The sequence below is a fragment of the Typopeltis vanoorti genome, chromosome 21 (genome assembly GCF_054136105.1).
Source record: "Typopeltis vanoorti isolate ZY-2024b chromosome 21, IOZ_Tvanoo_1.0, whole genome shotgun sequence".
NCBI classification, from domain to species: Eukaryota; Metazoa; Arthropoda; class Arachnida; order Uropygi; family Thelyphonidae; genus Typopeltis; species Typopeltis vanoorti.
This window is the reverse complement of record NC_143569.1, coordinates 16,696,702-16,723,518: the sequence shown is the minus strand read 5'-3', so window position 1 is coordinate 16,723,518 and position 26,817 is coordinate 16,696,702. Positions and strand designations below refer to the sequence as shown.

Here is a 26,817-nt window from a genome sequence, read left to right as displayed (position 1 = left end):
CACCATGGGCATGGATGTTTGTGATTCTCTGTGAAAATATTCGGTGGTGGTCGACGATAGATGGCGTTGGTGTAGATGCAGTTCATTGTAGATGGTGCATTTCAGTGGTGGAGACAGAGAGTTATAGAGCATGCCCCCCCCCCCCCCCCCCCGATGGGTCCATGCATTATTAATAATAATAATAATCCCATTCCTCCCATGGCCTGCCCTGGAGTATACCACATTCAGTACACAAGTAACTTGTCTTATATAGGTGAAATGTGATGTACAAGATCGATAGCACATATTCTACTCACATAACCTTTGTTTTAATAATTCATTATGAATTGTAGTACTCCAGGATCTTAGCCTTAATATAACAAGCACTTGTTAAATTATTGATTAGGGTCACCATTATTGCTGTATTAAAATATATTATGAATACAATAAATTTAGTTTAATCCTTTATCCAAGTGTTTCAAGATACTTTCAGGTGCAAACTTTAACAAAGTTTGCACCTGAAAGTATCTTCAGGACTGGGGCAAGGTGGTACAACACCAGGGCACTCCTTGCAAAGGTGGAGCAAGCTACCAACGCTCCTATCTCAGTATCTCTCATAATGCAAAACACATCTCCTTGCGGATATGTCTAATGTTATGCATTAAGGGAAGGGCCACAACCCAGACTAGTTTCAACCTTTATTGAGGTCTCCTCAGTGAGAGCCAGGCCCAAGTGGAGATACAAGGCAGAAGCATTAGCAGGTCATCTCTACCTATAGGAGTTGCCAAATGGTGTGCCACTCTTTTTTAATAAATTACTCTGGATTTAGAGAAAGATGTTGAAAGTTTATTTTTCACTTGGTTAGAGTATAATAAATTTAGTTTAATCCTTTATCCAAGTGTGAGCAAACAAAGTTTGCACCTGAAAGTATCTTCAGGACTGGGGCAAGGTGGTACAACACCACCTTTGCAAGGAGTGCCCTGGTGTTGTATCACCTTGCCCCAGTCCCGAAGATACTTTCAGGCGCAAACTTTGTTTGCTCACACTTGGATAAAGGATTAAACTAAATTTATTATACTCTAACCAAGTGAAAAATAAACTTTCAATACTATGAATACCACAGAGAACTACAACAAAACAGTCACCATCCCATACATTAAAGGCACATCTGAAAAAATATCTAGAGTTCTCAATAAACATCAGCTACACACTGTATTCAGACTGTGTGTCAAATTAGCAACTCTCATCCATTCACCCAAGGACAGCATCTCTCCTTTATCACATCCAGGAGTCTACAAAGTACCCTGCATGTGTGATCAAGCTTACTATGGGTCAAACAGGAAGAACTGTGGATGTCTGCATCAGTGAACGTGAAAGATACATCCGGCACTATCGCTATGGCAATTTGGGCCTAGCAGATCATGCTTTGGATACCCTTGCACACAGGATCAACTGGAAGAAAACAAAAGTACTGCACAGAAGCTTTTAGAAGTCAGAGAGATTGTTCTTAGAAGCAACAGAAGTCTTGAAACATACTCCAAATCTTAACAAATATCATCATGCATATCAAGGATTTTGGCCTAGCGTGGCCCGTTGAATCGTTTAAGAGGACGTCTTGGTTTTCTTAACAAATATGGCTGTATAAATTTTCCTAAGATTTAGGAGACATTCATCTTAAGACATAACTAGTACCTTCTCTCTAAATTTTCCTACGAGTTGGGAGACAGTCATCTTAAGACATAACTAGTACCCTCTCTCTCTCTCTCTCTCTCTGTGTGTGTGTGTGTGTGTGTGTGTGTGTGTGTGTGTGTGTGTGTGTGTGTGTGTGTGTGTGTGTGTGTGTGTGTGTGTGTGTGTGTGTGTAAAAAGTGCTATGATAAAATAAATTCTTATTTAGTTTGATAATTTTATTACACCATGTTTTTGTAGTCTCAGGTATTGTGACAAACTGTGTTTTGTTCTCTGAAGATGCTGGTTATAATATCAGCAATAGGTCAATAAATAATTATTTACTTATCTTTCTGTGTTCTGATATATTACTATCAAAATTAGTCAACATGTACATGAACACAAATGCTTATGTGTTCATCGTACATGTTGACTAATTTTTGTACTACATGTTTGAAGTACACAAGTTTATTTTAGTAAAAAATTTAGTTTGTATGTACCTGTATTGTTGAGAATTCTGATTTAATAAAATTGCATACATAACTTAATTTGTGTAAAAAATATTACTTTCTTGTACACAACACAAAAAAAAAGTTTCACAAAATAACACAAAAAAAAAAAAATTTTTTTATTTCTTTGTAAAAAAACTCACCGATTTTCTTTTGCTTCTTGGAAGCTAAACTTTTTTCGAATGCTTCTTTGCGGAACTGCATTAGCAATAAAATTTTGTGGAATGGCATATCACTTTGCTTAGCCCATTCTGTACACATGTTAAAACTCTCACCTGCCTCTTCATGTTTTACTTTTTTTTCTTATAGTTCATTATCATCATCATCATCATCTTCTAATTCATTCTGCTGTAGCGTCATATTTATAATTTCAGAATGTGATTTAATTTCAAATTCACTTATGGTTCTACCTGTAATCCATTCTGTAGCATCTGGATTTATATTTTTAACCAAATTATGCACGTTTTGAATTTCTTCTTTTTGTGTATCGCTGTAGTTATCTTGGCACTTGCTAAAACAATCGATAATCATTCACTGAAAACTTATGAAAACACAAAACAAAAAATGACAACTCAGACAGTGTTTCATTTCAATAACCAAAGAAAAATTAAGTGTTATATACAACCAGGCTTTAAGCTAAGTCATCATTGTTGTAGCAAAGCAAAGATACACAAACATTGTGCAATAGTGGTGACTAATCAGTTCATTAACAACAGCGGTGATTCATGCCGACAATACAGTACGTACTGTACAGTATAAGAAGGCAAACATGAACACACAATAAATCAAAATAGGCCTGCAATATAACTCTACAATCGACAGTATGCAAAAAAACGTGCTGTAATAATAATAAAATTATAATAATAGTTAAAATAATAATTATTAAATAAAAATAATAGTACCCAAAATAATATGTAATAAATAAACCTTTTTTTCTTTCAAACCGCAGTTTGGATTACTGTAGGGTTTACAAGATGGTGTTAATACAATGTGAATGCATTGTGTTGACACTATCTTAATATTTCAAGTTTCTTATTATTTCTGTAACAGAAATCTTAAGAAACTTATGGCATTATAGAATAAATGTTTCACCAAGTTATTTTAAAAACTACTAATGATTTGTTTTTCATTTTGATATTCTGAGATGTTCATAACACTACAATATTATTATTATTATTATTATTATTATATATAATATAATAATATATATAATATATAATATAATATATAATAATAAGGCAACTCCAAGGAGTCCTTCGACTCATCGAGGGAGGCCCTAACATCATGTCAAGAACAACTATTCGACATTCACACAGTATTTATCATACCTCGCCTTGAACTTATTCACAGTCATGGCACCCACAACAGACTCTGGCAGCTTATTCCACTCATTCACCACTCTCCAAGTAAAAAACCTAGCTCTAACACCCTTGCTAACCACACTCTTGCCCAGCTTCCATGTATGGCCCCTAGTCCTCCCACCACCAGTCCTATTCTCAAAAATATCTTCTGAATTAATCTTATAGAAACCTTTCAATAATTTGAATGTCTCAATCATATCATCCCTTTTCTGCCTATCAACCAATTTCTGCAACCCGCAAATCTTCAACCTGTTCTCATAAGGTTCATTCCATAGACCTGCTATCATCTTGGTGACTCGTCTCTAGATCTTCTCTACCTCCTCCCCATCAAGAAGAAACCTGGCACCCAAATCTGGGTACAGGAATCTAGATGAGGTCTTATCAAGGCTTGATACAGAGGAACAATAACCTGTTTGTCTCTGCTTGTTAAAGTATTTATCAGCAACCAAGTGATTTGATGAGCTGATTAGCCACTTTTGCGATGTGCCCCCTAAACTTCAACTCCTTATCCACCAACACTCCCAAATCCCTGGCCTCGTCAATCTCCTGGAGTACGGTTCCACCAATATGATATACTGCTGCTAATCTTTTCACCCCAAAATGCATAACCTTACACTTTGCCACATTAAACTGACATCCATTCTCATTAGCCCAGTCCTCCAAACTATCCAAATCATCTTGTAAAATTTTGACATCCTGTGCACTCACAATTGCTGTGCCAACTTTGCATCATCAGCAAACAAATGAACACTTCCTCTCAGATCCTTTCCTATATCGTTAATGGACAAATTGAAAAGTAGTGGTCCAAGAACAGAACCCTGCGGCACACCACTAGTCACAGGACGTCTTTTGGACTCTACTCCTGAATAAACCTCTCTCTGATATCTCTCCATCAACCACCCTCCTATCCATCTCACCAACCCTATATCCATCCCCATATGCTGCAGTCTACTGATTAGAATTCCATGTGGTATCCTGTCAAAGGCCTTAGCGAGGTCCAGTAGAATCACTGTAAACCCATTACCCCTATCCATTTCAGCCGTCGCTGTGTTATAAAACGTGAGCAAGTTACTGAGGCATGATCTACCCTTCACAAAACCATGTTGTCCCCCCATACAATATCTCATTTTCACCCATCCAATCCTGTATTCTTTTCTTGACTAATTTCTCTAAGACCTTGACAATGATTCCTGATATGCTAATCGGTCAGTAATTTACAACAGCAGTCTTGGAACCTCCTTTATGCAGTGGAACTATTTTCTCCTCTTTCCACCCCCTCGGGACCAACCCAGACCAGAGACTCAAATTAAACAAAATGGTCAAGGGCACTGACAATTCTTTAGCCGCTTCATGTACGACACGAGCTGGTATACCATCCAATCCCACAGATGTATTGACATTGAGGTTCTGTAATAGACTAGTTACCTCTACTTTTTTCATCACAATTCCAGTATAAGCTATTGGTTCATTCATTCCTGCAATGTCACCACCCGGATGATATACTCTTGCAAAGTGCTCGCTCAGTAATTCAACTATATCAACTGATTCGGTTACTTCCCTACTATCGGCATTCTTTAAAATCATTCTGCCATATACATTTTTTCTTTTATTTGCAACATATCGAAAAAACTGTTTGGGATTCTCTTTAGCCTGCATAGCTAATGTTCTTTCATAATCCGCTTTTGCTTTTCTTACCACACTTGTTACCCTTCTGGCTTGCGCTTTATACTGTTCATGTGCCTGCCAGTAACCTTTGTCCTTAAATTCCCTCCACAGTTGTTTCTTTTTTTGCAGCTCAAGCTTAATGGTGTTATTCATCCACTTCACGCCTACTTGATTTATTATTCGAACTCTAGGTATACAGTCAGCCATTGCCTGATGCAAACACTTCTTAACTGCCTCCCATGCACTATCAACATTCAGCCCTTGCAATTTTACATGCCATGTCACTGAACCAATCAAACTCCTAAGCTTGTCATACTTACCAGCCTGATAATTCCACATGTACCCTGTCTTAATTGTAAATTCCACACCTTTAGCCACCTTCCAAGTCAAGACCCTGTGATCACTCTCACCAATTGGTGGCAGCATGGTCATATTCATTACAGCCAAATCCTCAGATGCAATTACTAGGTCAAGCACTCTCTGACTCCTAGTATTTTCCATTAAATGCTGTCGCAGATAGTTATCCCTTAATAACCGCATAAAATCCAATTCCTTCCTCCCATGTGTCCTCTCCTCCTTCCAATCAATTACAATAATTGAAATCTCCCATAATAATTACACTCCTTCCACTCATTTCTTCTATTTGCTTATGCATACTATCTCCACCATCTATTCCATCTTATAGCAGCACCCAACTGTATATTTTGTTCTGCTAGCCTCAATCTCACACCAAATAGCCTCAAATGCTCTTTACTCTATCCTGCAGTTCCACTTCTATTCTCCTTAGCTGTAGCTCATCAGCTATTATCAATAACACTCCCCCCCCCCCTCCATTTTATTCTCCTTGTCGATCCTGAACACACCATACCCCTCACATTCAATCCCACTAGCTATATCATATTCTGTCAGCCATGTTTCACTAATGCCAATAACCTGTGGCCTGGAAGTGCCAACCAAGGCTAAAAATTCTTCCTTCTTATTCCTAATACTTCTGGCTTTAGTATACATTAATTGCAGAAGCCCGTTTGTCACATCTCTATTTTGATGCCTTATACTTACTGTCCCATTCTGATTTGTTGTCCTTCGTACTCGCTTGGGCATATTACACACATTCATACGCTCAACTGTCTACCTAAAGTCTGCATATCTACTCCCCCCCACCTTAATAACTCTAGTTTTCCTGATTCTGCACATCCACTTCCACTTCATTCAACAACACCTTTTCAAGTCTCCGTTCACCAAATCCATTCAAATGTAAACCATCCATCTTATATAAATCAACATATACAAAATTAAAAAGAAATCTATTTTGGGGACCTTATTTCCACCAGATGTCATGAACTTATTTGAACACTCTTTCTAATCCAGTTTTTTTAGTTTAATAATATTATTTGTCGTCATCTGAGCAATTCAGGTTTAAACTTTTCATGTTCTGTTCCAGCTCTGCAGATGAAGTTGATCTTTCCACCTTAATCTTGGATGTACATGGTCTCTTCTTCCTGTAGGTTTAATTTATATGCTAATTTGGGGATCCTATTGTCATTCATCCTTTCTATGTTGTGTAGCCAATTTTGCTGATATTCTTGTATTTCTTGTATGATGTTTTTTGTATCTAATCGTTCTCTCATTTCTGTGTTGTTGTTTTTTTTTATCTAACCTAGTGAGTACCAGCAGGAGAGGTCTTGGAAACTTCATCTATGTTGCTTCTAGTCTTTGTTTGTTTCTTTGTTTTAGAATCCAAGTTTCACTTCCAAATTTGAGAGATGGTTTAGAGGTCATGTTATGTAATCTTAATCGAGTTTCTTTAGTCATTTGTTTTCCAGAATTTCTTTTAATTATACCATTCATTCTATTGTAAATTTGTAGTCTTGCTTCCAATTGTGAATCAGTATTGTATTGTGAGATTATATTTCCCAAGTATTTGAATTCTGTAACTTGTTCTATTATTTTATTGTTAAGCATAATTTTGACTTTTTGAATGGTGTTTCCACACATTGTTTCAGAGATATTTTCATTTAAATTTTTTTTGCTATTTCATTTAGATGGTTAGTTGCAATTTGGAGTTTATCTTCTGAATTTGAAATTAGTACTTGATCATCTGCATACAGTTTTATTATTATTATTATTATTATTATTAAACAAGACCTCATGGAGTCAAAGACTCATCTAGGAGGTCCTTTTATCTCACACACATCTCATCATACCGGGTCTTAAACATATTCAAACTCCTTGCAGACACCACACTCTCAGGCAAGGCATTCCAATCATTCACAACTCTGCATGAAAAAAACCTGCCTCTCACTCCCCTACTCACACCCTCTTTATACAGTTTCCAGGGATGACCTCTGGTTCTCCCCTGATCTCCCACTATTCTCTGTAGAACTTCTCCACCATTGATCCTATAACAACCCCTTACCAACTTGTAGGTCTCTATCATATCTCCCCTCTTCCTTCTCTCCACTAGACTCTGCAAATTACATCTTTTCAATCTTTCCTCATACTCGACATTCCAGAGGTCAGAAACTACCTTAGTCAGTCGCCTTTGGACCCTTTCCAACATCTCTTCATCCTTCTGAAAACCAGGTGACCAAATCTGGGCACAATAGTCCATGTGTGGCCTAATCAAAGCCTTATACAATGGAACAAGAATCTCCCTACTTCTACACGTCAGTGTCCTCCTCATCATTCCCAGAAGTCTTTGTGTTGTCTTCACAATTTTGGCGATGTGTCCCCTAAATTTTAGATCCTTATCCACTATCACTCCCAGATCTCTTATTTCCTCTACTTCCAACAATATATTCTCACCAAGCATAAATTCTGCATCCCATCTTTGTTTTCCAAATTTTAAAACCTTACATTTTGCAACATTGAACTCACATCCCCATTTGCTTGCCCAATCACTCAATTTATTCAAATCTTCTTGCAAGGCCACAACATTTTCACTACTCTTTATGGTTCGTCCCAACTTTGCATCATCTGCAAACAACTGAATATCTCCATCCAAATCTTCGCCAATATCATTAATATACAAGTTAAATAGTAATGGCCCTAAAACAGATCCCTGAGGCACTCCACTAGTGACTTTCCTTTTCCTGGATATTGCACCCCCATACACAACTTGTTGATACCTATCAGATAGCCAGTCTCCAATCCAATGCACTAATCTAATATCCAACCCCATCTGCTCTAGTTTGACTGTCAACTTATCATGAGGTACTCTATCAAAAGCTTTTGCGAAATCCAAGTATATTACTGTGTATCCTTCTCCTCTGTCCAAGGAAGCAGTCACTTTATTGTAATAAGTAAGTAGATTACTAAAACACGACCTCCCTTTAGCAAATCCATGCTGTCCATCAAAGATTATACCATTGTTGTCAACCCAACTCTGGATCCTAGTTCTCACAAGCTTCTCCAACAACTTAACCACAACACCTGACACACAGATAGGCCTATAGTTTGATGCTTGAGTTCGATCACCTCCTTTATGAAGTGGCACAATCTTGCCCTCCTTCCACTCTTTAGGGACTTGACCAAGTGCAAGACTCGTATTAAAAAAATATGTCAAGGCAGGTGTCAACTCTCTGGCACATTCCTTCAGAATACGCAGTGATATATTATCAAGTCCCACAGCCTTATTTACATCTAGTTTACTCAACTCCCCAAACACCTCTTGCTCACTTACAGTCAGTCTCTCCTCCCCATCATCAACTGCTCTTAATCTCTCCATGAAGTCACATTCACAAGATTGAAAGATCTTTATGAACTGCTCATTAAGTATCTCCACCACACATTCTGCAACAGCTGTCTTTATACCATTTCCTCCAATCAATGTCATCCTTCCATAATCATTCTTTCTTTTGCTGGCTACATATTGAAAGAACTCCCTGGGATTCTTTTTAGCTTCATTAGCTAACTGCTGTTCATACCTCTCTTTAGCTACTCTCACCAACCAAGTCACCCTCCTTGCCTGGTCTTTGTAGACCTCATGAAATTGGTTACTTCCACTTCTCTTATGCTGCCTCCACATTGCCCTTTTTCTCTGTATTGCATGCTTAATCTCTTTATTCATTCATCTCACACCTACCTTATTTAACCTTCTCACCCGTGGTATACATTTAGACATTGCATCCACGAAATATTTTTTGAAAATCCCCCAAGCTGCATTGATCTCTTTTCCAGCTAACTCCTCATTCCATGCTACACCTGCAAGCTGTCTCCTGAGCTCTTCATAATCACCCCCCCCCCCTTGTAGTTCCACATATACCCTTTTTTCACAGGGGTTCTTGCACTGCTGGCAACCACCCAAGTAATCACCTCATGGTCACTTTCACCAATTGGTGGATGATTTGATACCTCATTGATAATTACATCCTCCGATGAGATGACCAAATCCAAGACCCTTAATCCTCTTGTGCCCTCTGTTACATACTGTCTGAGGTAGTTATCCCTCAAAAACTCAAGAAACTCATTTTCTTTACTTCCAGTTGCTATCTCTTCATTCCAGTCTGTATTGCCATAATTAAAATCACCCTTAATGATCATCCTTTTCTTATTTGCTTGGCTTATTTGACTATACATTTCACTATCACCACCATCCACATTACCAGGTCTATAACAACATCCCACCAAGTATTTGATTCTATTCACCTCTATCTCACACCATACTGCCTCAAAACCACTGGCCCCATTTCCCTCTTGCATTTCTACCTTGTATGGACATAACTCTTTCTCTATCATCAATAGCACTCCCCCCTCCCTTTTTACCCCTTCTATCCTCACAAAACACATCATACACTTCCATCTCTATTCCTGTCAGGATGTCATCCTCATCTAACCATGTCTCACTTATTCAATTATTAAACAAGACCTCATGGAGTCAAAGACTCATCTAGGAGGTCCTTTGTATTTAGAGAACTGTATGCAGATACAAAACTGTATGCATACAGTTTTGTATAAACCCGGTCTTGGTAGTGACCTCTTCTCATAATGTAAAACAATATATATACATCTCTTAGGAGCTGTGTTTTACATTATGAAAGAATATTAAAGTTAGTGAGGGAGCTTGCTCCACCTTTGCATGGAGTTGCCCTGGTGTTGTACTATCCAAGTGATCATTTACACTCGGTTCCGCCGATAATTTTTTTCGGCATTGAAACTATATGGATGTCGATGGATTTCGACCCTAGTTTCGTACCCTGTTATAAAATAAAATGGGATTTAACATCTCCCTCTTAATTAACAAATTCGCCGGTCAAATAGCCTTTCGGCTTATTATCTTTGAAATTAGTGTTCTCTTCAACATTGCAGTTATTTGATATAATGACTTAACTACCTTAGCACACTGTGTCTCCTAAATATTAATTTACCATCTATTATCACATCTAGATTCACTTAGTTCATCAACCACTTGTAGTAAATTCCCTTTAATATAATATTCAGTATACAGGGTGTTCGGGATAAATTTGACATATTTATAATTAATTATATTTTTCCGTAAGTTACATGTATTAACACACACTTCTCTTCATTTAAAAGTTTGGACCCTTCTTCATTCATATACAAGATGTCAGAAAGGATGGATAGCTGGAACCCACCTGAATCATGGAAGAGAATAACTTGTATCATGATGATTCGTGCCCGCCATCAAAATAAGGATATTACGACTGCTGCCCAATGCTCCCTGAATACAGTAAAAACAATCAGGCATGAACTAGAGACTTGTAATGGTGACTACGAGGATGTAGCAAGAAGAAAGATCCCTAGCAGACGATCTGATTGCGTTCGTACAGCAGAATTCCTCGCAAATCTGCAGGAACAGGTGTTGAAGAACCCTGGCATTGGAATTCGGGCTTTGTTCGTGGAGTTGCTAACTGTAGTCAAGCCCTGGATAACAAGGGTAGCTAATGGTAGGCCGTATGTATGGCAGCAGGATTCGGCCCCTTGCCACACCTCTGGGAAAAGTCAAAAATGGTTGTCTGAAAATTTCTACGACTTCACCAGTCCAAATGTTTGGCCTCCAAACTCCCCAGACCTTAACCCCATGGATTATTTTGTATGGGGCGCAGTTGAAAAAGACACCAATCGCACTTCCAGTAATACAAAAGCCCAGTTAATGGATAAAATTAAAACAGTTTTTGCGGCCCTTCCCAGGGAGACTGTAGCATCAGCTTGTTCGAGGTTCCGAAGCAGAATTGAAGCTGTGATCGATGCTAATGGTGGTTATTTTGAGTAAATCTTGTTGATAGTATTGTAATTAACTCTGCCTGTAATGTTTTTTTTGTCAATTCATTAAATTTAATAGATACAAAGAAGATTTTCTTTTTCCTTACGAAACTGTCAAATTTATCCCGAACACCCTGTACAATGGCCTCAGTTGAAAATGCATAACTTTGCTCTCATATTATTATTATTATTATTATTACTATTACTACAGGCAACTCCAAGTTGGAGTTTAAGGACTCCATCAAGGGAGGTCCTGAACATCATGTCAAGAACTATTCATGATTCGCACAATCTATCACACTTTGCTTTGAACTCATTCACAGTCATCGCACCCACAACAGGCTCTTGCAGCTTATTCCACTCATTCACCACTCTCCAAGTAAAAAACCTAGTTCTTACACCCTTGCTAACTACACTCGTGCTCAGTTTCCATGGATGGCCCCTAGTTCTCCCACAACCAGACCTGTTCTGAAAAATTTCCTCTGAATTAATCTTGTAAAAACCCCCTCAGTAATTTGAATGTCTCAATCATATCACCCCTTTTCTGATCTCAACCAATTTCTGTAACTCACAGATTTTCAACCTGTTCTCATAAGGTTCTTTCTATAGACCAACTACCATCTTAGTCACTCGCCTCTGGATCCTCTCCACCTCCTCCCATCAAGAAGAAACCCTGTCAACCAGATCTGGACACAGTAGTCAAGATGAGGGCTTATCAAGGCTCGATAAAGAGGACAATAACCTGCTTGTCTCTGCTCGTCAAAGCATTCTTCAGTAACCAAGTGATCTGATGAGCTGATTTAGCCACTTTTGCTATGTGCCTCCTAAACTTCAACTCCCTCTCTACCAACACTCCCAAATCTCTGGCTTCGTCAAGTTTCTATACTACATTGGTGCTAATCTTTTCACCATGCATAATATGCATAACCATACACTTTGCCACATTAAATTGACATCCATTCTCCTTAGCCCAGTCTGCCAATCTATCCAAATCATCCGGCAAAATTTTGGCATCGTGTATTCACAATTGCTCTACCCAACTTTGCATCATCAGCAAATAAATGAACAGTTCCTCTCAGATCCTTTCCCATATCATTAATGAACAAATTAAATAGCAGTGGTCCAACAATAGAACCCTGTGGCACACCACTAGTAACAGGCCTTCTTTTGGGCACCATTCCTGAATAAACTACTCTTTGATATCTCTCTCCATTAACCACCCTCCTATCCATCTCACCAACCCTATATCCATCCCCATGTGCTGCAGTTTACTGATTAGAATTCCATGTGGTATCCTGTCAAAGGCCTTAGCAAAGTCCAGCAGTATTACTGTAAACTTATTACCCTTATTCAGTTCAGCCATCACTGTATTATAAAACATGAGCAAGTTACTGAAGCATGATCTACCCTTCACAAAACCATGCTGCCCCCCCCCCCCCATACAGTATCCGATTTCCACCTATGCATTCCTGTATTTTGCTTTTGACTAATTTCTCCAAAACCTTGACGACAACTCCTGATATGCTGATCTGTCAGTAATTTGTAACAGCAGTCTTGGAGCCACCTGGAACTATTTTTCTCTCTTGGGACTAACCAAAAGCTGTTAAATTAAACAGTATGGTCAAGGCCACTGACAATTTCTTTGCTGCTTCACATAAGACTCGAGCTGGTGTATTGTCCAATCCCACAAATCTATTAAGGTTCCAAATATACTATTAACCTCCATTTCTTTCACCTCAATTCCCGTATAAGCCATTGGTTCCCTCATTCTTGCAATATCACCACCTGGATGATAAACTCCTGCATATTAAACACCAGTCACGGTAGGGAGCCAAGTGAGGACACTTAAAATTGACAGGTTCCCTATGGAGTATATCCAGGCTGGTGACGACATTCTCATTAACATTTGTCAGTCTGTTCAAATCAGTCTACAGGTATTCTTTATCAGATATGTCCTCATTCTCTTGAACTTTGCAGAATATCATTTATTGGTGAATATTATTTTTTAATTCTCAGTTTTATAATCATTGTTCTCCTTATGATTAACAAACTCTAATGGTGTGGCTATATAAATGTCTTAAATAACCATATGTTCAAATTTTCTCAGTATGATAAAAAAAGAATCAGATGTGATTGGAAAACGTTTTCATGCCACATGTTTATTATGATTGTTCATTGTCTTTTTCTTTTGCTGGCCTGATTGACTGAATGCAGAATGTTCTTTATCTTCAATCATTAGTCTACAGTTGTGAATCTAACTGTGGATATGGATGTTTGTGAATGTCTTTAGGTAAGAGATATACTTCATTGTCTGATGTTAGACTACTGACAGCCTGCTTGCTTGAAAAAGTTCCTTGTTTGGTCTCTAGAGCAGGGTCAACAGATTTTATGACCCTTAGTTCACCCATGGTTCTAATGCACAATAAAGTTGCAGCCCTTTTATGGGTGGGATTTGCATAATTAAAAAAAAAACAAAGGAAACGTCTTCTGTATGTACCTGACACTAGTTATACCTAAATACGCCTAGAAAATTTCATCTTTGATAGGATTTAATTCTGAATAACGGAAATACAGAATACTTGCTGTATGACATTTTGCATTATGATAATTAACACATACAGTGCTTTTCAGTTATGACCAATGCCTATTTATATGATGCTGCATTCATTCATACGATAGTTTTAGTGATGTGACACTTGTGTGAATCAACTGAAGCATAGCTTTTGCAAACTGTTTGTGTATGATGCTGCTCACTACATTTTGCTGTGAATTATAAATGTTTATAATTATTATTTTGTTATTTTCTTGTTAATAGTGGCATTAACATATCAAAGTAAGAGTGTGGTTGCTTCCATTGAAAAGAAGAAGATATATAAATCTATTACATTAGATACTAAGATTAAAATTATTAAATTTAGTAACTATGGTAAAGCAAACACTGAGATAGGCCAGTTAAACTTAGTTTGCACTACTGTTGTTACAGTCGTTAAAAACAAAGATAAAGTTCTTAGAAGTGAAAAGTGATACACTAGTTACAGTTATCTGTAAATGTGGTAATCTTATTGCCCATATGGAATAACTTTTAATGGTGTAGATTAATGAGCAAACTGGTTGGTGTGTTTCCTTAAGGAAACACACCAACCAGTTATTTTTTCCTTAAGGAAACACACCAAAAAGTTATTCTGAATAGCTTTTCATTTGTGAAAATTATTCTAAATTTTTTATTTGCATAACTGACATAAGTTAATGCTTTATTGACATCATTTATATGCACAAAAAAAAAGAAAAAAGGCAGCAATTTGCTATATGACAGTAGTCTGGAACCTAATATGTTGTATGCCTATATTGGCTAAATAGATATCAAGCTGTATTCTCTCACACACTCTCTCTGTCTCTCTTTGTAAAAGTGCCAGGATAAAATAAATTCTTATTTAGTTTGATAATTTTGTTTGTAAACTGGCTTTGTTTATGATTCACAATTTTTTGTGTACAGGAAACTCAAGGTGTGTGTGTCTTGACATATGGGTGCAGTAAAGAATTTCCAGCATTTTTCACATCAAGAAGTGGCTATTATGCACCTTATAATGTATTAAGTGCAAAAGAAGCAGCATGTGTTATAGGTATGCATTTATGTCACTTTGAATATTGCAAAATTATACATCATCCTATAATTGTTATAATTATCATTATTTATTATTGTTTTTTTATTATCGTTATAATTATAATTATTGTTATAATTATACCCAGCAGAGGAAGACTAAGAAAGAAATGGATTGACAACATTAAAGAAAGCATCCACTTATTTATTTATTTATTTCATGTGCGAACTACAGAAATAAGAGCATACATATAAATGATTAAACACATATACATTTTTTACAATTTTTTAAAGATTAAAGAAATATACATTAAAATAATAGGGATTATAAACGCATACATTAAAAGACAAAAATGCCACTTGCATGAAATATTAAGCAAAAACATAAAATGCAAATTTCACTCATTCTCGGGTACATATATTAGTAATGTCTATTAAGCAGCATTGCAGACAATGACAGCTGCTCTTGTGTTTCACTATATGAGCAGCTGTCATTTTCTGTGTAGCCCCATCTGGCCATATTTTGCATTGATCTGCCCATTCTGGAACGAAGTCTATCCAATGTCTTCCATCTTTGCCAGTCAAGATGTAAGCCAGAAGGAAGAGATTCGTTTAAGTTCAGACCCTCTGGAGATTGTTCTTGCCACATTGTTGACCTTGTAGCTTTTATGGAATCAACCAACTGTTCCACTGAGTGAATAAAACTTTTCCTTGATCTTAGCCTCTTATGTACTGTAACATATTCATACAAAGGATGCCGTTCACCATTTAGTTGTTGTTTCCGCTCATAAATACTCTGTGTAGTCCTTCTGATGTGAGGAGGTGCAATACCAGACAGTGAGTATAGATGATCAATTTTTGTAGGCTTAAGGCAGCCGGTAATGTGCCCACATGTTTCATTAAGAACCTTATCAATAATTTTGACATGTGATGATCTTTCCCAAACAGGTCTAGCATACTTGGCTGTCAAAAAGCAGAGTGCCAGTGCAGAGGTGCGCAGTACTTGTGGATTTGCACCTCACCGAGATTATGTTAATTGGCACAGAATATTATTACTTTTGAGTTTTAGCTGCTGTCTTCTCTATGTGTTGCTTATAATTTAGGGTCCTGTCTAGTGTAACACCTAGGTAAGTTGGATTTGGAAAATTGACCAGTTTCACACCATTCCGTTCTATATTCAACTCTCTCCTTGCCTCCCTATTATTGAGATGGAAAAGTCACATTTGGGTTTTACTGGGATTTGGTTTCAGTCGGTTTTCCTTATAGTAAACTGTAAGGGTTTCTAGCTCATGTGTGAGCTGCTTCTCAATGTCATTAAAGGGTTTTGCTTGATAAGCTATTGCCTGGTCATCTGCATTTAAGAAGGTTCTTGACCGTGGGTTTATAGGTTGGTCATTAGTATATATATTGAAGAGTTGGGGAGATAGCACACTTCCTTGAGGCAGACCATTTTTCTGTATATGCCATCTGCTCTTTTTTTTCCTTGAAAATCAACAAAGAATCTCCTGCTGAATAGCAGGAGATACTTTGTTGATTTATTATGGAATTTAAGCACCCATTTAAACTCCATAATAGAACTTCATAAAAAGACAGCACACAGAAAGAAATGGCAAAAATTTATCTTTGAAGAACTCAACTTGCCATGAGCAGAAGAGAAGAAAAAGAATTATTATTTACACCAGACCTCCATGGAATTAAAAGACTCATCATAGGAGGTAAGCACTGTTACACACACACAACCCATCAAAATGTGCTTTAAACTCATTCAATGTATCTGCATTTGCTACAATCATGAAGCACATTCCGCTCTCCAGGCAAAGAACCTACTCCTTATATTCCTGCTCATGCCCTCCTTATGCCTTTTGACCTTCAGAATACATTCACACATTGATGCTGTTATGTATTTCTTTTGTCAGTTCCCAAACAGCAGTTATTTTCTTACCGTTCAGCTCTTCATTCCATGCTATAGCTCAAATCTGTCTCTTAAGCTCATCATAATCACCATCCTTGTACCTCTACATATATTCTTTCCTCACAGAAGTCTTCAGATGGCTAGTCACAACCCAGGTGATCACTTCATGATCACTCTCACCAGTTGGAGGGAGGTGCTAAACCTCCACTCACAATTGGATCCTGTGATGAAATGATCAGATGTAAAACTCTTAATCCTTGCATGCCCTACTTTACATGGTGAATCAGATAGTTGTCTCAAGAACTCAAGAAATTCATTTTCCTTATTCTCAAATGCTATCTTTTCATTCCAATTTATTGTCATTGTCATATCCCCACATGCCCTGAGGGCACAGAGGTCTGACATATGTGAGTTTACAGGCTGAAGTTAACCCTGAGAATGGCCAGTCTCAGCAGAGTGTCAGCAGCAATTAATGATTGACCTCCTCCCAACTACCAACCACGCTCAGACTTGCTTAACTTTTTGTGTGAGCCATTAGTAGCAGAGACTATACCGATTGACCAACCTTTGCTGGCAATTCCAATCTATACCACTATAATTAAAATTGCCCATAATAATCACCCTTCCCTTGTTCATTAACCCATGTTGCATATACATTTCTTCATACCTTCCACATTCCCTGGGCTATAGCAACATCTAACTAAATATCTTTTCCTCTCAAAATCCACCTCATACCAGACTGCCTCAAAACCATTTCCACTGTTTTTCTCTTTCATGTCTGCCTTATGTGGACATTATTTTCCTAATATCATCAGTCCAACTCCCTCCCTCTCTCTCTCTCTCTCTCTTGTTGTCCTCTCTGGTACCTTGATGACTACACCATAGATATCTTAGTCTGTAATTCACTGTATCAGTCCTGCCTTCACCCTATAGAATTATCTTGCTCACCTGTCACCCACTGGAATCATACACATGATGAGACTCAAGTTGAACAATAGGTTATGGTTTGTAACTCTTTTGCACATTCCTTCAACACCTGTGCCAGTATCTTGTCTGACTGCTGTATTTGAATCATGTTCTTACAAAGCTTTAATATCTCCAGCTTGTCTATTTCTATTCTTTTCAGCCAATTCTTCCATCACCGTAATAGGTCCACCAAGAATTGTGGATCCTTATAACATCATTACATACTAAATATACCTTACTAACCTTACCTTCTATACCTTACTAAATGTTATCTTCTTCTCTTCTTCAACCTTTTGGTTCTGTCCACTGCTGGACGAAGGTCTCCCCCATGATTTTCCAGACCACTCAGTTTTCTGCCTCTCCCATCCATCTCACTCCTGCAATTTGTTTCAGTTCATCCCTCCACCTTCTTCTCGGTCTTCCTCTATGTCTTGCTCCATCCATTGGTCTCCCTTCTTTTGTTTTTCTAGTCCATCTCCCGTCACTGCATCCAGCAATATGGCCAGCCCATCTCCACTTAGCCTGCTTGATATATTTTACAATATCCATGACACCTGTTAGAGATCTTATCCAGGTATTTGTCTTCCTATCTTTTAATGTTATTTTTAGCATACTTCTCTCCATGCGATGTTGTGTTGTTCTCAGCTTTTTTGTTTAGGCTTCTGTTAAAGTCCATGTTTCTCCTCCATATGTTAGGACAGGAAGTATGCACTGGTCTAAAGCTTTCCTTTTTAGACTCATAGGGATGTTACTTCTGAATATGTCTCTCATTTTCCCATAAGCCATCCATCCAAGGTAAATTCTTCGTTCAATCTTTTTCTTTGGCAATCCTCAAAGGATAACAATTGGCGCAACTATACATATGAAGTAACTTGTTCTATTTCATTGTTTTTAACTTTGACAGTTCTATGGTTTATGTATTTATTCATCATTATTTTGTTTTTTCTCTATTTATTTTTAATCCAGTTACTCTGGAGGCCTCATTTAGCTGATTTAGTCTTTATTCCAGATCTTCAAGATTATCTGCTATTAGGACAATATCATCTGCAAATTTCAGATAATGCAGCCTTTCTCCATTTATGTTCATTCCTTTTGTTTCCCAATCAAGGCTTCTAAAGACTTCCTCTAGTGAAGCTGTAAATAATTTGAGAGATATGGCGTCGCCTTGCCAGATGCCTTTTTGTATTGGGAATTTTTCACTCTTTTTATATAATTTAATTACAGAAGTTGCATTATTGTAAATATGTTTTAGTGTTTCAATATATGGTTTCTTAGTACCCTGGGTTTCAAGTGCTTTTATTGTTGCAGATGTTTTAACTGAATCAAATGCTTTTTCATAGTCTATATAGGCCAGACATAAGAGTTTATTGTATTCAATAGATTTTTCAATGATCTGTCTTAATGTGTGAATATGGTCCAAAGTATTGTAATTCTTTCTAAATCCATCTTGTTCACAGGATTGCATTCCCTCTAATTTAGATTTTATTCTATTATTTATAATTTTTGTGAAGACTTTATATATGGTGGGGAGTAGGCTTATAGGTCTGTAGTTTTTAATTAATTCCTTATTGCCCTTTTCTAAAAAAGGGCAATAAGGAATAAATTTTAATTCCTTATTGTCCTTTTTAAAAATTAATATTAGAAGTGAATTGTTCCAATTTTTTGGAATTTTTCTCTGTTTTAGGCAGTTATTAAAGAGTTTAGTCAGCTGTTTGATAACATGTATTCCACCCAGTTTTAAGAAGTCTACCATAATTCCATCTTCTCCTGTGGCCTTTCCATTCTTCATTTCCTACAGTGCCATTTCCACTTCACCCTGTAAGATCTCAGGGTCATTGTGTTCATCCTCACTTGAGTTATCTTTTGATGATTCATGGATGTCTCGGTCTTTGTCTTCATAGAGTGCAGTATAAAATTCCTGAATTCTTTTGATTATTGCATCTCTATTTTTTTATAAGTTCATTTTTTCCTCTTACAGCAGCCATTTCCTTTGTTCCAACTGATAATGTTCGTCTTAGGATCTTCATATTACTATTGTTTTCTATTATTTCTTTAAATTTTCCTAGTATTATACGATCTAATTTCATGTTTCATCCTTTTACGTATAGTTTTACATATTTCCGCATATTCTATTTTACTGGTGTCATTCAAATTTTTTTTTTTTAATATCTCTTCTTTTCTTCATTAGATCTAAGGTTTCCTGTCTTTGGTGCCTTTTTTACACCTCCTATTTCCAGTGCACAATTCAAGATAGATTTTGTTAAGATTTCATTAGCATCATCGATGGTGGTAGCTGTGTTTAACTTTTTTAGTTCATTTTTGAGTGATTCTCTATAACAGCATTTATTGTGGTAGAGGTTTTGTAGATTCACTAAATTGGACTTTTTTCTTGAGCTTATTTCCTTCCCATTTTTTGTTGATCCGTACTTTTGCCCTTACTAGTCTGTGGTCACTTCCTGTATTAAATTTATTAAGCACTTCAGTATTATTTATTATATATCTTCTGTTGGAGAGGATGAAGTTTATTTCATTGTAAGTTTGGGCTTCTCCAAGTCCATTTTCTGGTGATTTTCTTCTTGAAAAAGCTGTTCATAATAAAGAGGTTATTTTCTTCTGCAAATTCAATAAGTCTTTCCCCTCTTTCATTCCTTTGCCTAAATCCAAATTTACTGATGGAGTTCAGATGGTCATCTCTGCTTTCAATGTTAGTGTTAAATTATGAATGAAAGTATTTTGTAAATTATAATACTTCATTCATATTTAACATAATCCTCCATGTCATAAGAAGACTTGTAAATATTATTTGTTAGTCTGTTACTTATAATGTGTTATTCATATAGTTGCCTTGAGTTTTGTTTGTTATTATTTAATAATATAATCTTAAGATATGTAATAGTAATAAAAAGACTCTGTATAAAAATATCATTCATTTAAATTTCTTTATTCTGTAAAATTTATTATAAGAAACTGTGTGTATATAAATTTAAATGTACCTTATGTGAACTGTGATATTTTTTTTTGTTATTTCTATAAGTAAAGGTAAATTTATGGAATTCTACTGATGGGATTTGATTGGCTGCTGAAGGAGAAACGGAGTTTATTTTAGTTAGCTCGTGCTGAGAGCGTGAGCTACTGCGTATAAAGAGAAAAGACAGTTGATATAAGCTGAACTGGTTAAAACCGGATTTTGGCAGGAAAAGGAGAACGTAGTTGATTGGAAAACAAGAGTAAAGAGAGAAGCCTTGGGGTCAGCATAGAGATTGGTAGCGAGTGGCAGAAGGGAATTGATATATGCTGTAAATCGATTAGGAAAGGCCGGGAATTAATAGGTTATTCAGTTATTATAGTAGAAGATTTCTTTGAATTGTTTTGCGATAAAAACAAAAAGGTGGCACACCGTTTGGCAGCTCCTATAGGAGTAGATGACCTTGCTAATGCTTCTGCCTTGGTATCTCCACTTGGGCCTGGCTCCCACTGAAGAGACCTCAATAAAGGTCGAAACTAGTCTGGGTAGTGGCCCTTCCCTTAATGCATAACATTATACATATCCGCCAGGAGATGTGTTTTGCATTATGGGAGATACTGAGATAGGAGTGTTGGTAGCTTGCTCCACCTTTGCAAGGAGTCACCCGGTATTGTACCACTTTACCCCAGTCCTGAAGATACTTTCAGGCCCCAACTTTGTTTGCACACACTTGGATAAAGGATTAAACTAAATTTATTATGTGTTGCCATAAAGTAAAAGTCAACAAGAATTTCAAATGTGCCTATGCGAATTTGATGTGTAAAAGCTGTAGCCCGGTAACAATTGTCCTTTCTATAACCTGTGTGAAGCAATAACAGTTAACTTCGTCAGACATGTTTTCACCTTGGCAGTAGATTATGTCAGTTAATCATTGGATGTAAGATGTAGTGAAGTACTTTGCCTTCGAAATGATAAGCGCTATGTTGTTACATAGCTTAATAGAACACTTAATAGAAGTGTTAACTGACTGAGAGAGAGAGAATATACAAATATCTATCATAAGATTAGCTACTGTTACATTTGGAAAGTTAAACTTTTAAGAACTATTTTCAATCTGATTGACTGAGGATAAAGAACTGAAGGGTGAATGTTTGTTAGTTAATGGATTATAATTGTTCTGAATACTTTGAACTATGCTGATATATTTATGATTTGATTCATCTAATTGGATAGAGAGAAATATGTGAAAGAAATACTTATGTTTTAAGAATTAAGAAGTGTTAACATTAATCATAATCCTCAAACCTAATTGAGAAGTTACTAATATCTAAATGTGAATTTTTGTATGTTTTCAATTGGATAATCTTTTGCTGATAGTTATAATTGAATGTATATGTTGTACGATTTTACATTAAATGTTTTCTTTTATTGAGTTAAATATGGTGTTTGCCTGATTTTCCTTCATTGCACCGCTCATAAAATTAATCGGACCTTTGCAGAAGCCTTAAATGATAATAATAACCTCGGCCTGAAGATAAAGTGATAATATAAGTATAGTTGATGGTTGATTCCTCTATATTATTTAGACTAATCTGAATATAGGGTGGCGCAGTATAATATAAATTTCTTTATATTCAGATGAGCATCAATCAACAACTATTGAATATAAGCGGAATTTAAAGAGGTAAAGATAAGATTAACGAACCAACAAAAATGGAACAGTCAGTTAGGTAGGACGTTCCAACATTGTCATTAAAGTCACCCATTATAATTATGTAGAATTCTTTAGAATTATTTAATGTGGATTCTAATGTTTCATGGAAATCTTCTATCTCTTCATCTGGATGGTCCGTAGTTGGGGCGTATATTTGTATAATCTTCAGTTGGTATCTTTTATTTATCATGAGGCTTAGTTCAGCTATTCTTGATGTTTTTGTTACCTACAGTACACTACTAGTGACCTTCCTCTTACTGAATTGAACACTTAACAATTTGGATATTTTTAATGCATTTAACATTTTCTGATATTATCATCATCTGGCCTTCATGGAGTCAGAGACTCATCGTGGGAGGTACACACTATTGCACACAATGTTCATCAAACCATGCCTTAAACTGATTCAGCATTCCACTCATCAACCACTCTCCATGCAAAGAACCTACTCCTCACTCCTCTGCTCACACACTCCTTATGCAGTTTCCAGCAATGTCCTCTTACTCTATTCCCCCCACCCCTCTCATTCTATGAAAAATCTCTTCTATGTCAACCTGATAATAACCCTGACTATCTTATATGTCTCAATCATATCCACCCCCCCCCCCCTTCCTCCTATTCATGAGGCTTTGCAACTTATATTCTCTCAATCTGCACTTCACTCAATCTGCATTTCAAAGACCTGAATGTGGATCTTCTCTGGACCCTTTCTACCATATCGTCTTCACCATGAAAACCTGGCAATCAAATTTGTGCACAATAATCCATATGAGGCCTGATCAAGGCCTTATACAATGCCATCATAACCTCTCTATTTCTGCATTTCAGGGTTCTCTGCATCATTGTCATTATCCAATATGATATCTTCACAACTTGTGCAATGTGGCCTCTGAATTTCTGGTCCATGTCCACCATCACTCCTAGATCTCTCATCTCCTCTACTTCCTTTAAACTTTTCCCACCAAGTATATACTTTGCATCCCATCATTGTTATTAAATCTCTAAACCTTATGCTTTGCAACATTCATGCAATCTATTTAAGTCCTCCTGTAAGGCCATAACATCCACTTGACTCTGCATTGCTCTCTTCAATTTTGCATTATCTGCAAACAGCTGCATATCACTAGTTAAACCCATCCTAATATCATTAACATACAAATTGAACAAGAATGGTCCTCAATCTGACCCCTACAGTACACTACTAGTGACCTTCCTCTTTTGGAGTACTGCACCCCCAATATACAACTTTTTGATACCCATCTGACAGTCAGTCACTGATCCAACTCAGAAGTCTGTTATCCAATCCCATCTGTTTCAATTTATTTCATAGTATGTCGTGTGGCAGTCTATCAAAAGCTTTTACAAAATCCAAATACACCACTGTATATGCATCTCCTCTGTCCAAGGTATTTGTCCCCTTGTTATAGTACATAAGTAAGTTAGTAAATCTCTCTTTAACAAACCCATGCTAATAACCCAGAGAATACTGCTGTTATCCACCCATTTCTGTATCCTATCCCTCACAAATCTCTCCAGTACCCTCTTCACAACTCCAGATACAATTGAAGCGACAGCCTCACCACCTTTATGCAGTGGAACAATTTTACACTCCTTCCACTCCCTTGGAACCTGTGCTGTTGTAAGACATTTTAGATGTCAAATTATCCTTATATCCTCAAGAATGGCATTACAGTTCTCAGCTGGACAAAAGTTCTTGTTTCTGCATCTACTTTAATTTGTGCTTTAGTCATGGATCTGTTCTGATAGGTTTTAGCACCATTTTGAAGACTATCCAAAATTAACAGTATATCTGCAATTATTATTATTATTATACTTCCATGGAGTCAGCAGACTCCTTGTGGAAGGTTCATTCATATTCACTAAGAAATTCTTGGGTAGTTCAAAGTAGTGACTCCATTGTTAAGTGTGAATTTTACAAGCAAATTACAACACCATATTCTTTTTTCTTAAAAATCTAATTATTGTACTGAATCTTAAAATCCTTAACACTCCATGAATTAACAACATATTCTGGTAATGCATTCCATTCACTCACTCACAATACTCCATGTAAAAAATTCCTCGTGCCCTTCTTCACCACACTCTTACATAACTTCCAGGGATGGCCTCTGGTTTTTCTTCTCTCTTTTTATAATTTTTATAATTCCCTTTGGATTAATCTGATAAAATCCCCTCACTGATTTAAATGTCTCTGTCATATCACCTCTATCATCACACTCTGAAATCCACATTCCTTCAACCTCTCTCCATAGCTAACATTCCAGAGTCCTGATATTGCATTAGTCATTTGTCTTTGGATCCTCTCCAGTGTTCTTACATCACAGTGAAAACAAAGTGATCAGATCTGAGCACAATAATCCAAATGTAGTCAGATCAGCACTTTATACAGTGGTACAACCACCTACTTATCCCTACATGTTAGTGTACTTCATGCCTCTGGTTTTTCATAATAGCACTATGATGTGTAGTCTTAGTAACACCTGAAATATGCTCTTTTAACCTCAGTCTGCTGTCTGCCATCACTCTTAAATCTCGAATCTTATCCACTTCCTGCAGTACCACACCATCAATATAGAACACAGTCTTACATTTCTGTAGTCTAAAATGCAACACCTTGCACTTATTAATATTAAAACTACAACCTCATTCTTTTGTCCAAGTCAAAAGTCTATTCAGTTATTTTACTAAATGCAATAAATCCACTAAAAATACATTAATTAATCTAAGAAAACTCAATAAATAAGAAAAAATCACCAATTTAACAGGAGTTTCATAATAACATGTCTACACCCAAAATAGCCTAGAATCTGCAGTACTCAATGGCCATTAGGTTTATGATCTGCCCAGAGTGGGTTTTTGTAATAACCATAATTTGGATATTATAGAATTGTTCAGGAGAATACACACATTTTACATAAAACAATATATATTTTTGTGTGTAAAAGGCGTGTATTCACCTTACAGTTTGTTTGATAGTGGTAATAAAAAAAAAACAACTGAAGTTTCCAAGTAGGTGCCACCTAACAACACTGGCTAACTCACTGCCATTTGATGTTACACACCTAAGTAAATCTATTATAAGTTTTCAGGGTTCTTTAACCAAATGGAATAACTGCAACAAAATTGGCTTGAAAGTCATCAATAAAAAGAACTATGATTACAGGGAGATTTTCCATATGAAAATAGGCAGAGATATGGACAATTGACTTCATTCTCATTGTGGAACCTATGGAATAAGTAAAATATTTAAACACTTTATGCACATCATCACACTAGTGATGATGCCAAATTAAATATAGAAGTTGACAGTATAATTGTAATAATCAAAGCTGGTATGATTGGGAGCTTCATGAATAAAAAATATGTGCAATAAGAGAGCAATTGGCCAGAACACTAATGCTATACAGGAAGCGTTGAAACATCTATAAGTTTTAACTTATAGGTCTGAAGTTGGGTTGAAAACAAAATAGTTGATTAAAAAGACTATAGACCACAATTATGAAAATTTTGAGAAAAATGAGTAGCTTGAACAGATAGCATTAATTTCAAAATCATACTAAAATTGGAGATGTTACAAAGGAATTTGACATTGTTAGCATTTGTGAGTGTGAGGGGCTCATTATTAGCATTCAGGAGTGTGAGCTAATCTAAGGGGGATACAGTTACCTATACAGAGTGGTAGAAGAAAGTTAGCAAAATGGGGTTTGATTCCAGGATGGCAAGAAAAAGACCCAGAAGAAGATAAAGATCTTGATTTATCGATGAAGTTACTTAGATCTTACAGTATTGTATTCCAGACAAATAACAGAATATTATTGGAAGTTTTTTTCCACTTGGTTAGACTATAATAAATTTAGTTTAATCCTTTATCCAAGTGTAAGCAAACAAAGTTTGCTCCTCAAATATCTTCAGGACTGAGGCAACTCGTGGTAAAGGTAGACCAAGCTCTTATCACTGCTTGTCTTAGTATCTCCCATAATACAAAGCACATTTCATTGCAGACACGTATAATGCTATGCATTAAGGGTTTCGATCTTTATTGAGGTCTCGTCAGTGGGAGCCAGACCCAGAGGTGGTGTCTTTGCGCCTGAAGTATCTTCAGGTGCAGATTTGTTCGCTTACACTTGGATAAAGGATTAAACTAAATTTATTATAGTCTAACCAAGTGGAAAAAAAAATTCCAAAATCTTTCTCTGCATCCAGAGTAATTTAATAATATGGTGAGACACCTTGTGAC

General features: G+C 36.6%; 1 protein-coding gene across 4 annotated transcripts in view; it reads left to right on the top strand.

Annotated features, from left to right (window-relative positions):
* LOC150094647 (uncharacterized) overlaps positions 1 to 26,817 on the top strand; it is a 628,041-nt gene that overhangs the window by 134,663 nt on the left and 466,561 nt on the right. For all 4 annotated transcript variants that reach the window (XM_090411495.1, XM_090411492.1, XM_090411494.1 and 1 more), the window contains exon 8: positions 14,898 to 15,024. In XM_090411495.1, the coding sequence (XP_090267621.1) occupies positions 14,898 to 15,024 (127 nt within the window). The remainder of the gene's footprint in view (positions 1 to 14,897; positions 15,025 to 26,817) is intronic.